At 45.5% G+C, this 17,691-nt stretch overlaps 1 protein-coding gene across 2 annotated transcripts in view; it reads left to right on the top strand.

Annotated features, from left to right (window-relative positions):
• Nucleotides 1-2,451: 2,451 nt before the first annotated feature.
• The window catches only part of LOC142588357 (nose resistant to fluoxetine protein 6-like), a 45,232-nt gene continuing 29,992 nt past the window's right edge, over nt 2,452-17,691 (top strand). The window contains exons 1-4 of one of the 2 annotated variants that reach the window (XM_075699994.1): nt 2,452-3,050; nt 10,926-11,137; nt 14,495-14,606; nt 17,520-17,604. In XM_075699994.1, coding sequence (XP_075556109.1) covers nt 2,765-3,050; nt 10,926-11,137; nt 14,495-14,606; nt 17,520-17,604 — 695 coding nt within the window. In that variant the 5' untranslated portion in view covers nt 2,452-2,764. The remainder of the gene's footprint in view (nt 3,051-10,925; nt 11,138-14,494; nt 14,607-17,519; nt 17,605-17,691) is intronic. The other variant, XM_075700000.1, reaches the window with a different exon arrangement.

The raw sequence follows: 17,691 nt of genomic DNA on the forward strand, positions 1-17,691 counted from the left end.
TGCTCGAACAAAAAGAATACATAATAACACAGATAGAAAACAAAGCTATTGTGATTGGTCTGTTTGTGGACTTTTCAAGGGCTTTTGACCTGGTGGACCATAAAATACTGCTTAATAAATTACAGTACTATGGTATCCGAGGGAAAGCACTATCATTATTGAACTCTTATCTATCCTCTAGGCAACAAGTGGTATTAATTAATGGTATGCAGTCTGAACCGAAACCTCTCATGTGCGGTGTCCCTCAAGGAAGTACGCTAGGACCTTTACTCTTCAACATTTATATAAATGATATAATAAATATTAACCATGATGCAAAGTTTGTCATATATGCGGATGACACAAGTCTGTTTTTTGCCGGTAATAACATTTCCGAACTTATTGATCAATGCAACGTTGCAATGATTGCCCTCGAGGATTGGTCCATTTCTAATTCAATGAAGATAAATGAGGGTAAGACTAAGGCAGTCATTTTCAAACCAAAAAACAAGCTTATCCCTCCGCATGAAGATATTATTTTGAATTCACGTCCTGTAGAAATAGTAGAGCAGTTTAAATGCCTAGGGGTTATATTTTCCTCCAATATGTCATGGGATCATCACGTTAATTACGTCTCAAACAAAATAACTCAAATCACTGGCGCTATAGGTCGTTTAAAAAACATCCTACCTACACAAACTAAAATGCTGGTTTACAACTCAATCTTCAACTCGCATTTGAATTATTGCCAACTAGTTTGGGGTACCACAACCTTCACTAACCTTGAACGCATTCACCTAATCCAATAAAGGTATCTGCGGCATGTGTATAATACGTCATACCGACATCCAAGTGCAGCTTTATTTAGTCATTCTAGAGTAATTAAAGTACATAATCTCTATAAATATCGTCTCAGTGTCGTCTTTAAATCGGAAATTAGGAATAATATAACCAATCTCAAGAAATTAGCAGAACTAAAGAAAAAAACGTTAAGCTATCCAACAAGACATGGCGAGGAATGGATAGTACCGACACCTCGACTTAAACTTGGACAAGAACGCCTTCACTATATTCTTCCATCTCTTCTTAATGGTTATAGTCTCATTAATTTTAATTTGTTTTCTTGTTCGCGCGAGGAGCTTCGTACTATGTGTTTAAATAACATGGCTTGAGTTTACTTGTGTGCACGTATTGCTGTTTCGTGTATCCTTCAGTGATTACTTGATATACTTATCTGTTTGTTTTTTGTACAAGTTCCAGTACTGCCTCCCTGCTGAATTTTAGGTTTGTAGACTTGTCAAGCTACCCTGGTGTAGCTTTTTTCTGCAACCCCTCCATCTGTACTGTAAGATGGGAAAATAAATTGAAATTGAAATATATATAAAGGAAGAAGGGTGAAAGAGGGAAATACTAGCTCCATGTTCGCCTGGTCAGGACTCTCTGTATAAAGTAGCGAAAGCAATATTTTAACACTCTTACGGGTGTATAAAAGGTACCTACAGTTAACGACCTCACCCTTCAGGTGTGAGATCAAATCGATGATGGGGACAAGTAAGCATTTCTCTCTTTTTTCCGCGACTTTTTGTGTCAAGTATACGTGCGCATAGCTGCGACAGGCGGCACGAAAACTACTTTTCATAGTTATCGCTATGAAATTCTTATATCAGGTATTTCTGCGCGTAAACAGGTGAGTCAGAATTACCGCACCGGTTTAAGCTGCGGCTTTTCTCCTCACAACTGTAGTTTGACCCCTTTTGTTATCTACAGTAACATTCTTTATGCCTTTAAGGGTAAAGGTGTTAGCCACGAGACAAACCAGCACCCATAAGTGCGTAAACATTTTTAGAGTTACGTCGAAGAGAAAACGAGCAGTTAACTTTGAATATTCAGAGTCAGCGACAAGAATATTACGCAGTAGTTAAGGATACCAGAATCAAGATAACTGCCCAAATTAACGCAATGGAAAATCCACCCAACATCGGTAGGTTGTTCACCGGCCGGCCGTCACCACAGATTGACATTCATATAGAAAATTTCAGCAGAGACCGTTTATCGTAGTTCCAGAGACTACCGCGTTGGCAAGCGTCCCGTCGACTGGAAAATACGCCATAATTCGTGTTAGCCTTTTACACCCTCTAGCTCATTAGTGATTCACTTATTTCGTAATGTTTTCCGAACAGAAACGATATCGAAACGGGTTCCTGTTCCCTTTGGCAGCTACCTCTCTATCTTTTTCGTTCTTGTGGCACTAAGCGTGCCCTTTAGCAGGTTGGCGGCGGGAGCAATTCCCATTCCACAATGTTTGCGTATGCAGGCGACTTTTTTTCCTTCCCTTTCCCGGCAAAGTTTATTTCAGCAAATGGCGTTTCGCAACCGGCTCGCGCGCTTGTCCGGCGACGCCACCGGCGTGACGAGCGCGTGAGCGTCACTGGCCGGGCAAAGCCACGGGGTGACGTTAGCCCCGAGCGAACTTCATTCTCTTGGCTGCTCGGCGTAGCTCAAACAGACGAACAGCGTAGACCAGCCAAGATTGCCCCGAGGCCAGATTGGGCGAGGGCGAAGCCGTAGAGTCGCTTCGCGCGGCCGGACCGCATCACGGCGAGAGCGACTTCGCGGACGACGGCTGCGCACCTGCGCTGCCAAAACTGGCTGCGGAAAGCCGAGATTAATTTGCAGCTTCCATTCGCGGTCCGCGACACTTTCGTTTTCGCTCGTCTCTTCAATAAGGCCGCCAGTGCCGCTTCAAAACAGATCGGCTCTCGTATATCGTGGATCGTGGGCCGGGATGGCCGCCGCGAAAGCGATACCACGGGTATCGCTCCTTTGCTTGCTGATAGTGTGCGTGCCGGCGATTTGGTGCTACGATGAAGGAAACACAACCACAACTACTACACCGCAACCAGACGGTGGTGTCGTGAAAAAGGTGCAGGCGTTCGTTGCCAGCATAATGGACAAAATACCTCCCGACGTGACGAGAAAATTGTTGACGGCTGAAGTTTCGCCGACGTGCAGCATCGGACTCCTCAAACTTGTCGGCGCAATTCGGAGGGTGGAACCATGGGCTCTTAGACGTGAGTTACTTTTGGCATTACAATATTTTGGCGCTGATAAAAAAGTAGATCTTTTGAATATGTTAAACAACTTAAGAAGCCAAGAGGCCTTTTTACATCAGCCACTCGAGGAATATTACAGCATTTCTGAAACGCTGTAGTATCCCGCCCTCCTTGGCGTTCAAAGTAAGGAGCTCAATGAAGCTCTTAACCTACTGATGTAATTGTAACGTGCTACTGAAGGAGGGAGGACGCGGGGCGTGGGGGAGCGGTGCGTGGTTAATTATTTCGAACTTCTGGACCAGTAATTATTCGCTATGGTGTTTATTACTGTAATCGCAGTGATATTAAGACCACATGACTTTTAGCAGCTTTTCTAGGTACCTTCCGCTTACGAAGCGTTATTCGATATTATATTTTTTGTTACTTCTGCAGATTACGAACTGTTTGTCATTGCGCGCCTCGTAGTAGAGCATCGCCTCGGCTGCGGGAAGTCTTGGGTTTGAAATCCGCTGTCACTAGGTGCTCGTCCGTAAAAATGGGGACAGTCTACTATGTTTTCTTCAGCGGTGAACAGCATGGGGAAGGAGCCTCCACCGTGCCATTAACTCGTCGAAAGCCTGTGGGCACAAAGGAACCCTGTTAAAGGTGATCTGGGCTGCTTCCATTGTGGCACCATACTCATAAGGCATTACAAAGCACCTAATAGGTGGGGACCCTTTCCAAGCGTTGAGGTTCTGTACTGGCGGAACAAGTTTGTACTAATTTTAAAGGGAAGCTTTCTTTGCCTCTTCCTTCGACTGTTCCACTGCCGCCGCCGCCGTCGGGGGGTGGCTGAGAGCTCACGGCAGGGGTGCGCGAGACGAGGTAGGCGACGTCAACGACGTTTCAGTAGAACGGTGCCACAATGCCCTATGGGCGCCGGTGCCACAATGCCCTATGCACGCCCGCAAAAGCTTTGCAGAAACTGCCGCGCTTGCCTCTGTGCTCACGCGCAACAGCAACGACAGTCCAGGCAGGAGGTAGGGAGAATGTTGGAGAGAGAGAGAGAGAGAGTAGAGAGGAAGGAGGCAGGTGAATTGGTACAACCGGATACCGTACCGACACATTCAGGAAACGGATGATTAACCTTGCCCCTCTGCGCTCGTGGCGGGTCACCTAACATGGCACAGGAGGGAGAAAATGAGTCGTCAGAAAGCATTGCTCAATTGGGCTCTCTTCAGTAAAGGAATGAGTGAACGAACGAAACGTCTCTCTGTGTTCTGTGCAATACGCGGACAAACACAAGTGGTGCAGGCAAATTAGCATTTAACATCACACCACGACTGTCGTATGCCATCAACATCACCGTCAAATGTACGCAAACAGCACAGAAAGTTTCGCTTACATCGATTCCTACAGTGCGTGGGATCTGCACATTTTCTTTTTTTTAATTTGATTGCCGGCAGCAGCTCTGGTCGGCCTCCCATAGCTGCTCTAACGTCATCGTTGCGGTCCAGTTCATACGACTTCCTAAGAAGTTCCTGAGAAGTTCTTAGGAATGAAAAAGAGTTGTGAATTGAGCCCCTACTTTGTACATGCGTGCGTGAGCACCCGCGTGTGTGTGCAGGAGAGAGAAGAGAGAGAGAAAGATAGTAAAGTAAAATATACTAAGAATTACGTTGCTGCCTCTTCTACATGTTGCGAACATCTCTGTCCGCGACTTCGTAATGCCGAAGATATCTTTGTTTCTACTTCTTGTGGTTTCTTGCTACCCGTGTACTTTTCGGGTCCATTTTGGCAGACGCGTAGGTTTCGCGGTACAGCAGGTGCTTTACGAATCAGGTGTTGTTCCTTAGAAGTTCTAAGGAAGGAAACAAGCCCTCCCTCAAGCCCAGAGCTTCAAGGCTCAGAAAACCCTAGCTGGGGGAAAATGCGAGTCCATAGAGAAGGAAATATCATAGAAAAGAATTAGTATGTTTAAAAGAAGGCAATTGGTATACGCACAATGATAGGTGCAATGGTGTGAACAGAATGAACGGAAAAATCTATAAGCTGACCATGCGCAACACACATGAGAACTACAAAATGCGTTCACTGGAAGCCACGAGTATGGTATGGCAAAGCTTTATTCAGGTCCTTCGGAACGCGCGTCAGCACGTAGCGGGCCGCTTCCGCGTCGGTACAGAAAGGCCGAGCCTCTCTGCTGCGTCGTGGTACAGCCGATAGCTGTGCTTCGAGGTCGGGGCTGCTTAGTACAGCCTCCCATTTGGACGGATGGCTGATAACAAGAAAAAGCACGATTCCTACCTGTGAAAAGCTTTGTGAATTCGGCTCTATGAGAGTATTCTTGGAGTCCTTACCTGGGGGGGACGTTGCCCGAAATTTATTTCCCGCCAGTTAAATCATCGTTCTTTAATCTTTAATGAAAATACGGTGCCTAGTACCTCCACCGAGGTGTGATGCAGAAGGAATATCGCAGAAACACATGTACAGTGATCATCAGCAATGGTCCTTTATAACATAGGCACGGAGTCAATTTCAGTCCCGCATCTACATATTTCCAACACAGCGTTGGGATGTAATACGTATGTAACTATCTTATCTGCCCAAACCTAGCATATAATACCCTCCTGCCATGACCGAATTCACATTAACGCTAAGCGTTAACTCTCTGACAAGCTCCCCGCTTGTTCTTGTTATTGCGTGAACGTCAATCGAAAGCAAGTGCTAAACTTATCACCTTACAACATCGACGTGCTCCGAGCTCGCGCCCCTCCCTCGAGCTACTTATTTGTTCATAAGAAAATAATAATAATAATAATCATATTTGGGGTTTTACGTGCCAAAACCACTTTCTGATTATGAGGCACGCCGTAGTGGAGGACTCTGGAAATTTTAACCACCTGGGGTTCTTTAACGTGCACCTAAATCTAAGCACACGGGTGTTTTCGTATTTCGCCCCCATCGAAATGCGGCCGCCATAGCCGGAATTCGATCCCGCGACCTCGTGCTCAGCAGCCCAACACCATAGCCACTGAGCAACCACGGCGGGTCATAAGAAAATAGGAAGCAGCTAATTACTGCGCTATATCCTGCCATTCGTGACTATACGTTGTCGAGTCCCCCCCCCCCCCCCCCTCAACATTTATCTTCAGAGGTCTGGTCTGGCCGTATCACCTTTGCGTCCTTTCTGCGATAAGAATGAATCATTAGAATATTTCTTTTTAGCGTGCCACCATTTTACCATTAAAAGGGAAATATTTTTATAAGAACATTTAATAAAGCATTGCTTGAATAAAGGTTCTTAAAGCCGAACTGGGGTTTTAGCCATCGGAACGTCCGAGATGATCTCTGCAATTTCCCGTACGAGGCAAACAAGATTTCATGCTGAAATTTTCCTTTTCTTATTAGAGCGCAGCTCCTAGGCACCCTTTCCTGCGTTGAGCGTTGGGGTCGGCGTCCCTCTGCGTAACCGAGCGAACGAGCACAGCGAAGGATGAAAGAGCGAATGAAAATCGCAGAGGAAGATGGAATACGGCGATAGCGAAGAGAGCGCGAGGAGAAAAGAGGTGGAGGAGGGTGCAGCGAGACGATGAGGTGGAAAGCGGAGAAGAAGAATAGGGCGAAAGCGTGACAACAAAAGCGTGGTGCTGCGCAAGACGTGTTCTGCGGCGACGATCGCTACGAGATGGCGCGAGAGTAGCGCGTGTCCTCTGTTCACCGGTGATGCCACCGATACCATATATGGAAACAAAGCGCGGCATTAGAGGCGGTCTGTCTACGGCAACTGCTGTGAATCGTGCCCACGCGTCACCCACGCGCTGCCACTCGCGATCTCCCGATTAGCGTGGCAGTCGAGCCACGCTACGCTCCGTTTGCAGCGTGCCGCACGAGACAGATTGTTCGCGGCAGACAATATATCGCGAAATGAAAAACGTATACAGCTGCGCTCAAATTTCGCATTAGGGGGTATCGTAATCGTCGGTGATTTCTTTTCCGTTTTTGTATTCAAATTTAATTTTATTGGTTACTACAGACTTAATACCTATATCAGATAACTTTTAGTTGCACAACTTCCAGTTAATAATCTACTCTTAATTTATTTTACTCCTAATTATTATTATTATTTAAAACCATTGCACCACCCGATTTATGGCCGATCCAACAGTTTGAGTCGCGCCATTTAACTGAGGAACAACCAACCTTCGAATGAATCCGTAGTATGTCTTCTGTGAGCTATATTTGTCAGCGGATAACCAGACAGACAGCCAACGTTTGTCCTGTCTTCCTTCTCGTGTTTCATTTGCATGTGTGCTGCCCAAGAATCTACGAGTATATTTTTCGTGGGCCTGTAAACAAGAGGGGGTTAAAAGCGCGATAAGTACACCACCGCGCAATCAAGAAAGGACATAACGTCCTTCAGTGGTTTGTATAGTCCATTGTGGCATCAAATGAAGCTTCCTGCACTGCACAGCAGACGAAGGAGGCTCTGTATCACTTTCGTGTTCAAGAACGAACGCAGCATCGCACCTTAGCAAGCTTGCTTGTGCTACAAATTTCCTGCTATAGAACTCGCCTGGTGCCACTCACCGTCGCTTCTCAGCAGTCGACCGATCTGTACAGCTCCGCCGACTACTTGGTGTTATTCGGTGTCGTTAAATTTAAATGACATCAACATTAATGTAATTGACACCCATTGGCTTTCGTGGCATCATTGATTTAAAATGACACACAGCGTTTAATCTAACACCGGTGGTGGCAAGGACACCTAAAAAGGCTTTCTTAGAAGATAACAGGCTCCATTAAAAGGCTCCATTAGAAGATAACAGGCTATTCTTCGTATCGCTTAAAGTCAGCTGGGTGTATTAGCTTTCTTACAGGTCAGGGCTCGGGCCACCGCGACTGCTGTCATGTTTTCCGAAGTCAGTCGGGTTGAGTGGCAGCATGTGACGCCTTTCCCGTGAGTCTCGCGAGTGCATCAAATCTGTCTTGCCTCTCCCTGTCCATGAGCGACAAACACGCTCGATCGTGATTAACTTCCATGTTTCTCCTTTGTCCATCTTTCTCTCTTTCTCCCTCTCCAAATATATGTCTAGAACAACGATGTGAGAGCTCAACGGCCTCACATTTTCAATTTCTGCAGTCTGCATCATGCACCGGAAACTGCATTCTGGTAATTATTCTGGATTTTTCGCTGGACTTGTTCCTATCTAGATGGCAGGCTTTTTGTTTGATTATAAACGACGCGCGAAAGGAACAAAGACACAAGCGAAGAACTGCGGCCTTGTCACCTCGTTCCAGCTACCACTGCGTTCTTTGCGTGGGTACTCGTTTTCTTTGGGCATCGTTTATAATGAATCCATTCAGACTTGCTCAAATTTCAGTCGCTTCTACTTGTATGCTCACTCACACTCCACGCTCACAATCATCAGCGATGCCTTTGAAGCGGCAGCTAAGCTGGCGCCTTACCACGGAGCCAAGCACTATATTTTACGCCCACGCTCATTACACATAGACTGAGCATAGTGATTGCTGGCACATTTATACCGACTGCTCCATTTCGTCTGCGAGCCGATCGGGGGCTGTTATCTTGGTGCAATTAGTAACGATCAAGTTCATAGTGCCCCACATAACGACCTCGATGGCGACGGAGCTTGTTCGCTTTAACGCGATTAATTACGTCATTAAAGAACCACCTAGTAAATGGAGTCCCTTTTGCGATTCCAAGCCAGCCCTTCAGCGCCTTCTGTCAAGTCAACGCCAACCCGCCGTGGTTGCTCAGTGGCTATGGTGTTAGGCTGCTGAGCATGAGGTGGCGGGATGGAATCCCGGCCCCGGCGGCCCCATTTCGATGGGTTCGAAATGCGAAAACACCCGTGTACTTAGATTTAGGTGCATGTTAAAGAACCCCAGGTGGTCGAAATTTCCGGAGTCCTCCACTACGGCATGCCTCATAATCAGAAAGTGGTTTTGGCACGTAAAACCCCATAATTTAATTTTTAAGTCTACGCCATGGAAGGTACGACCAGTTTGTGTCCGAGATCCGGGAGGCTCATCATCCTGCTTTCGAAAAGGGCTATAACATCATTTTTCAGTGGTTGTTGGGTCATAGCGACATAATTGGCAATGACCTCGCTGACGATAGCGCTATGTCCGCCCACAACACATGCTCAGGCAGCTAGGATACCGCTGTCTAGAGCGGACGCTGCAAAAGAGCTGAGGTCACTAGTTGGTACCGCTACTCGAGCTGACTAGGAACTCCCCCCGTCTCTAGAACTGCCGCCTAGGAATTATCGACCCTTCCATGAAGTTTCAGCTACCACAAAGCCTATCCTGCTGCAATGCGACATCATAGCGTCGCTTGTGGCTGGGTGTGGCGTTCACAAAAAAGATATGCGTTCCTACTAGGGATGAGTGATACACTTTAGTGCGACAGGTGCTGGTGTGAGCGCTCTAACAACCCCTCTCTGCATCTCTCCCCGCTATATGGCGACCAGTGCCATCTCCTCCGCGCCATGTTAGATCACCTGCAAGGTCATTCGCAGTGACAGAAGTACTTGGACCGCGGCCACATGCCCCACATGCCTAGAAAGTGATACGTGCAATCAACAACAGTTCTGAAGTCGACATACCTCAGTTAGCGACTGGAGTTTAGATGTGCACCTCCGGTCCAAGTGATACCTAAACTGTTTTCTGTTTTTTTTATTTATTTCTCTTCATCTCATAACCCATATCCCCTGTGTAGAATAGAAAACTGGACATACCTCCTGTTAATGCCATTGCTTTTCCTTCGCTTCTGTCTTTCACTGCAGGCATGTACGATCACACAACTTCACTCAGAAACTCTGTATTAGAATATTTTGTATAAAGAGAGAAAGAGAGAGAGAAATAGTGAACTAAAAGTGAAGGAAAGACGTTAAGGTTAATCAGAGGATATCTCAGGTTGGCTTTGCCCTGTACTGGGGAAATGTAAATTAAATACGAAAAGGTGGGTGAGAACAAAGAAATAGAAAGCAAGTATAAGAATGAGCAATATTAGACTATCCTTGTGGGCGCTGACACACAAACCGTCAAGGAGCCACACAGTCGCACATAATGTCATTATAACATGCAGTAAGATACAACGTCACAAAGTTCACAGTGTTTTCCAGTCACAATTCGTCACACAATCCAGACGCTCGACGGTAATGCCGTGCTACGATGTCCCAATGATAACAAGACGGCATCGGATCCAGATAAACTTGCGTCGTTATAGTAATTACGCCTGAATGGCTTCGCGCTGAAATGTACATTATGAATCACTACTTTCATGACTCGTGCGTCGCCACTGCAAGCCAGAATGGTGGAAACACGTAGAACTCATCCACCTCACAGTTGCCAATCGGCCAGACGACGAGGCACGTTGAACATTCACCAATCAGTAGGGTCAAGGCAGTCTTCATTGTAGTTTCGTTTAACCGACGTAGACAAACAAAGTGTTTCGCTGTTATTGTAAAATGTATAGAATATTCTTAAGTACAACAATGGCCTCGTAGTTTTGTTTATGTGAAAGTTACCTTTGTTCATTTGCGTTCATCTGAACCCTGGCCTCTCTGAAAATATGTGCCTGATAACCACAAGCGTTATTGTTATGTGCATCAATGATTTTTGAAATGTGCATCATTAAGTGTATGTTTTATCTTTATTAATGCTAATACCTTATGTTACTGACACTAAGCGAGGAACAGTAGTCACCTCAAACAGTACAGATGGACCCTCAAACTTCCCGTGTCCTTATAGCGTGAACACGGGGCTTGGTCTGACTAACTATATCTGAGCTTTAGGCATCGAAATCCTCAGGTGTTTCTCATGTAAGAAGTGCACGCATGCTTCCCAGTAATACGTTACGCGATTTGCGTCACTCCTTTATTTCAGTCATCGATGCGATGGGCAAATACCCCACGGGACTAATGCAAGCCACAAAAGCTGACCTTGGAGCATTCGACGAGTGCGTGGAAACTGTCGTACGCGACAGTTTTGGTCACGAGGTTACACGAGGGCAGTATTGCAATCTGGATATGCGCATAAGTAAAGGTAGCACCTTTGTGGAAGCGACGTTAGCTGCAATGGGAATGGCCTTCCCACACGTAAGTAATTATACTTCTTTTCCGAAAACTTTCTGCGCCTTTCGCTAAAGTTAGAGATACTTATTGTTCTGGAGATTCATTCGAGTTCTTGACTTTGCATCGTTTGTCTGCGTAGATATTCCATGTATTCACATTTGTAATTAAACACACGAAATATACTTTATTAATTACCAAGATCTAGTAAGCTTATGCACGTTTCTGTTTGTTTTCACTGGCCGCTGTTCCAGTGTATAGCCCAAAAACCAAATTGTACCATGTAAACAACATGTGCACTTTAGCACTTTTCAAGAAAACTGGCCTGTGCAAAGATCTCTGACTGCTTGACTGTCTCTGATTGCGCGCATGCGCGCGCTCACTGTGTCTGTATGATAATGCTCACATAATATATGAACATTAGGTGTGAACATACAGGGCCTCATGGAAGGAGGCTAATCCGCACATGGCAATAATATTTTTTCCGTAGATTCTTGGGTCTCACTTTTAACTATATTTAATGTATCACTGCAGTTTAACGCTTTCCTTAGCGCAGAAAATGTACTCGTTATCAGTGGCTTCGTGTTTTCTTATGTTAATGCAGGAAATATTGGCCGTGAAGTATAGTGTGATATATCAGAATTTGTAGCTTAGCCGTTTGTATTCCTAACAAAAGCAAATCAGTCTAATTGATCGTAAATGTTCTGCATACACTTAAGTAAAATTTCAGAGAATCATCCAAGCAAGCACAAACTTTAAGAAAATGTTGTTTTTTTTTCTAAAGAAACTGAGAGCATTTTTTCTAAATTTTAATTATACACAGTAATATAACGCGTGGCGTTCCTCATAGACGGATTACGAAGTCAGTATTTGGGAGCAGAGATAGTTTTCATGTGACCGCAGGAACGCAGCTCTCACCGCGCTAGAACCCAAACATGGCGGCAACGATGACGCAGCTGCACCATATATTCACGCGCACATTGTTTTCGTTTTTGACGGCCAGTGTTTTTTCACCGGTTCTTCACTGTTATCGCCGCGTCGTTCGACGCAAGAGGCGTTTGTCGTGCTGTCACGTTTCTTGTTTAGGCCGCTACTTGACGTGCTAGTACCCAAAAAAGGCAGCCGTTATGATGTCTGTGCAAACTATCGATAGATCAGTCAATTTCCCATGTGACAGGAACATAAAAAAATTCAGCTGTTACGCGCGCGACGCCTCCATTACCTTTGCCAAGTAGAGCTACCGCAAGCTTGTATAGCCACTTCTAAACATTTGGATGGCAGTGAGCAAGTGCCAATAACTGTCGCCGGACCCTGTGATTGGGAGGCGCTGATGAAAGTGACAAGTGCTGCTTTTGACGATGGGCCCGATTTTTATTAATCATTTCATAAGAAGCCAACAAACAAAGACGCCAATGACAACACAGGGGAAATTATTTGTACCTACTAATAATCATAATTTTTAATTTTTAATATATATTAATGGTATTGTGTCTAACATTCCTGTGAAAATTAGGATTTACGCTGATGATTCTGTCATTTATACAGAAGTAAGAAGTGTCTCAGATCAAATACTAATAAATAGCACTTTGCAAAAAGTTTCTGCATGGTGTTAATCATGGCAAATGTCCATTAATTTTGAAAAAACTGTATTGATGAGGATTACTCAAAAAAAGAATGCCTTACCGTTTGATTACAGTACTAATGATGTGACACTTGCATAAGTGACAGAATATAAATATCTAGGGCTCTGGGTCACTAACAATCTCAGCTGGAACAAACATATTGATTTCATAACGTGTAACGCTTCTCGTAAATTGTTTTTCTTAAGACGAGCATGGCGGTTATCCACTCCATCTTTCCGCCTCCTTGCTTACAAATGCATTGTCTTGCCTACCTTAGATTATGCTGCTATCATTTGGGACCCATTCACTAAGACTAAAATAAACAAAGTAGAGAGGGTTCAAAGGAGGGCTGCTCGATACATATATAATAATTACCGACGTACATCGATAACACATCTTTTAATCAAAGCTGGTCTGCCGACAATAAATGAGCGAAATCGTTCTGCAAGACCTAAATTCATGTACCAATTAATTAAAGGACACCACAGAACTGAAATCACCAATTTAGTTCATTTTTCGTCAGGGTATGCGACCCGACAACGACATCAGCTAACTTTAACTCCTTTTCGCATCCGTAATAACCGTTTTAAATACTCATTTCTTCCACGAACTATTACCGATTGGAATAACCTCACTAACAATGAAGTGTTGCAACCGTCACTGACGTTATTTGCTCAACATATTGCCTAGTCTGTGTTACTGCATTTCATCACTTTACTGTTCTATTGTGTATTTTATTTTTTACTGTTTGATATCTTGTTCAAATGTATTCCTGATGCTGGCTGCAGAGCTTCAACCTGCACCCTTATTTCTTTTGTTTACATTTTGCCATTTTTGTGAAACTGCTTAATTCTTTTCCCCACCCTGCTATAATCCCGATACCGGGATTGCAGCATCAATAAATAAATAAATAAATAAATAATTGAAATAAATAAATTATAAATTAATGGAATTGAAAGTGAATGAAAGAACAACTTGCCGCAGGTGGGGAACGATCCCACGTCCCCGCATTACGCGTGCTACACTCTAAGAACAGTTTACACCGTTTGGCGTGCCCCTTCTGCCACAAGACGATAATCGCCATCTGCCTTGATACGTTTCCTTTCTTTATCGCTGCGAGCCCAGAACTTTCCAGTAACGAATGGCACGCGCGTTATCAGCATAGAACAGTTTACACCCTTTGGAGTGCCCTTTCTGATAACGCGCGTGCCGTTCGTTACTGGAAACTTCCGGGCTCGCAGCGTTAAAGAAAGGAAACGTATCAAGGCAGATGGCAATTATCGTTGTGCGGCAGAAGGGGCACGCCAACGGGTGTAAACTGTTCTTAGAGTGAACTAACCCTGGGAGTGTTAGCCAGCGCCACCACTCACGAACCTTGGCGGAGGATCTGGAACATCTTTTCTGCTGCAGGCGTCGCGAGTACGTGACCTTTTTGAATAAAGGCAACTGGTCAGTAAACCCACACATGCTACCTGAAGGCATCAATGTTGTCGGATTAGAGACCCTCAGGCGTTTGGCATCCGTTCCATTCATTGCCGCACAAAGGGAACTGTAACAGTCTGGATGCGACTGCGCCAAACCAACATCTACACGAGAATCACAGGAGTGCTATTTCGGGTGGCGTAGTACACCAAACTTCCTTTTTCTTTCACCTTTGAAGAAAACTACCGCGGAAGAATAGCGTTTTCTTTTCTCTTTAGCGCTCGACTTTACAACTAATACTTTTTACTCCTGTTTCAACAAGCATGCAACCTCTTTGCAGCTTAACAGATACGAGGAGCATATAACAGACTTACGTCTGCCACCAATTCGCCTTGGAATCTGCGTCACGAACGACTGTAACGAGGAGGAATTGCAAGAACTCATCAACAAAAGTAAGTAAGGCAACTGCTATACGCAACTTCAAAGCACACTGGCGGGGGTGCAGTGGTCGTGTACGAAGTACGAAGAACGAGATGTCGCTTCAGAACACGGTCTGTGCAGTCAGCTATGGATTGGGCAGTTGAAAAATGCAAATTACAAATGGAGGAACAACATTGCTGCTGGTCCTTTATGCGACAGCGACATTTTACATTATCATAGGTCCTGTGACGTCGCCTTATATTCGTGACCCCGTCAGTGCAATGCCGTCCGTGCGATGCTTGTAAAAAATGTTGGTGGGCATCCAGGGATTCCAGTCTTTCACCTCCTCACCACAGAGTGGTGAGGAGGTGGAAGATGGCGGCCACCTAGGAGCTACCTAGGTGGCCGCCGAAAAGCCAAGTGGTATCTCCTGGCATCACTATGATTTATTCACTAAAATCTTGCTCTATCTCAGTTTAGCCAAGTGCCGCAAGTGCGAGTGACTAGGGCGAAAACGTACGGAGCCAAGTGAGTGAAACACCCCGTGTTTATTGGAAATGGCCACAGCTTCCGATGACCCTGAGCATTTATAGAAAGTGGTTTTCAACGTACGCTTTCATCGTCGTTATTATTTTTCCTCTGAACGCTACGTGTTTTCTGTACGCGCTGGTGTTCTGTAGCTTCCTCTTTCATATTTCCACCACGGGGCTTCTGTTTACTCGTTCGTCAATGCTGTAGCACTTAACTAACTCACCTCATTTATTTGCGACACTTCAATCCGTTAACCTGTTTCGGAAACAGATTGTTTCCTAAAGCAAAAATGTAACCATCACACATACGTAGAATGAAACAGGGCTGCCATAAGTTTTTAATGCACATATAACGTATAAGGACATGCCGTTTGCATCACGAGGTAGAGTGGGCTTCTTAGCTTGAGTGGTTAATGTATCGGGGTGTAAAATTAAGCACAAGTTTCAATTCTCAGACCCACAGCAATACCTATTTTGCTTGTGTCTGCCCTTCCTCCAATTAAGCTAAATATTATAGCTTCCGCAACACCCAATTATTCCCTTAATCACAATACTGTAGCGTCAGCGCATAGATGTGAACCATCAAGTGACAGTGTGTGTTCATGGTTTCGCGAGTCTGCCGCAGCGAATTTTTTCTGTGAGCACTTCTATTGCTTTACTTTAGTCAAATTTCTCAGCGCAGTCTCATGTGTAGAACTAGGTGGCGTTAAACTCCGCTCTTACATCCCCCTGAACAGTGGTTCAACTACTGGTGTCATCTACGACGTGGACGTCTTCATCTCCAGCGCCGACTTGCTGATTCTAGTGAAGCCTGCCGTTGATGGCGTCGCCATAACACATGTATATCGCCTCGGCACATCCCGCTGTGTGAAAATTATATTCAAGGGCGAGACAACTCCCATCGCACGTGGGCCACATTAAACACGCTGTGCGACCATTTATCCGAAGGCCACTGCAATGCCGCAGTTGTATGAAGCTGGGACACGTGAGTGCCGTGTGCGAGAACACGAAAGTTTGCTCACGCTGCAGCGAGCCCCACGCTGCAGACTCTTGTGCAGCCATGGTTCTCAAATGCACCAATTGTCTTGGGTCCGATGATGCTTCCTCGAAGGACTGCCTCAAAATGAAGATGGAAAAGGCGATCTTGAAGCAGATGGCGAGAGACATTCGACTCGTCGGGAAGCTGTTGCGGCCGTTAGAAAGCGACGCTCCCGACGACGCCGGACTTCAAACAACGCTGATGCCTCTATGAAGAGTACGCCCCATCCGACAACACTTTCTCCTAGGCCTGGGGCAATTCAATCTAAATCTGACAAGGTAATGGCGGAGAACAATACAACTTGGTCCTCACTACTAAAGCAACAGCCAAAGTCAGAACAACTGCGGAAGTCACAACCAAAGCCATAGCCGATGCCACAGCCGATGCCACAGTCGGAGGCACAGCCGATGCCACAGCCGATGCCACAGCCGGAGGCGATGCCGCAGCCGATGCCACAGCTGGAGCCGGAGCCACGTCAAGTGATACAGCTGCGCATGGCTGCAGAGCGAACAGCGCGGGTTCCTGACAAATTGCCCGAAGGAGACCTGCAAGTGGTTATGATGCTCCGGTCTCTGATATGAATACCTTTCGAATGCTTTTAAATAACCTGCACAATCCGTCAGCGCGAAGTGCAATGCAAGTGCTGGGGGGGGGATGCTATCAATTCAGTACTTGCAACTCTTGAGTTAGCATCATGGCTCATCCGCATCCTTATATCCGCACTGAAGTCAGAACGGCTGGGTTTAGCTTAAAGATCTACTGCCGCGCACTGCAACGTACTGCTGACGCCCACCGGCTCCTTGGTCTTCAGTGGTGACTTCAACGTGCATCACCAGCTATGAAGCACCAATATTAGTTTCGGACAGCAGAATGACGGCAGCCTAACGTATCGACGGAGTACTTCCTTTGACTTCACTGATTTCCAGGCGCTTTGCTGTGGGCACAGACAGTGTTCCCTCTGTCCCGCTTTCCTCTTTCTGTTCCCCCTTTCCCATTCCCCCAGTGTAGGGTAGCAAACCGGACGCTCGTCTGGTTGACCTCCCTGCCTTTCCTGTCTTTGCTCTCTCTCTCTCTCTCTATCTCTATCTCTCTTGCCTTACGTGCCCCATTCTAACGAGGGAGTTACGCGTGGCGGCTACTTGTGGCGTTCGTCAGCGAATTGTAGCATGGCAGTGTCCATGCCTCTAAAGAGTACCCACTGTTTGAACGCATTTCGTGGTTTTTCGCCTTTGTGAAAACAGTAAGAGATTCTGGCGGCATTCCTACTACTTAAACACCGTGTATATTCGAAATGTTAAAGCATTCTTGGTAACGTTTACAAGTATATTTCTTTATTGGCGCCGAACGGCTTTACATTCTTTTTTCACACGTTCCAGTGCTACCACCTGCGTTTAATCTGAAATTGAGCAACTGCGTGACAAATCTTCCAGTGCCACTAACCAATGGACAAAAAGCGATATTGTAAGTATGCCACATTGCCAACTATCAAGCTTTCTTAATAGTTTGTTTGTTTGCTTGTTTGTTTGTTCTTCACATAAATCGCCCAAG

The sequence above is a fragment of the Dermacentor variabilis genome, chromosome 1, assembly GCF_050947875.1.
Source record: "Dermacentor variabilis isolate Ectoservices chromosome 1, ASM5094787v1, whole genome shotgun sequence".
In the NCBI taxonomy this organism is placed as follows: domain Eukaryota; kingdom Metazoa; phylum Arthropoda; class Arachnida; order Ixodida; family Ixodidae; genus Dermacentor; species Dermacentor variabilis.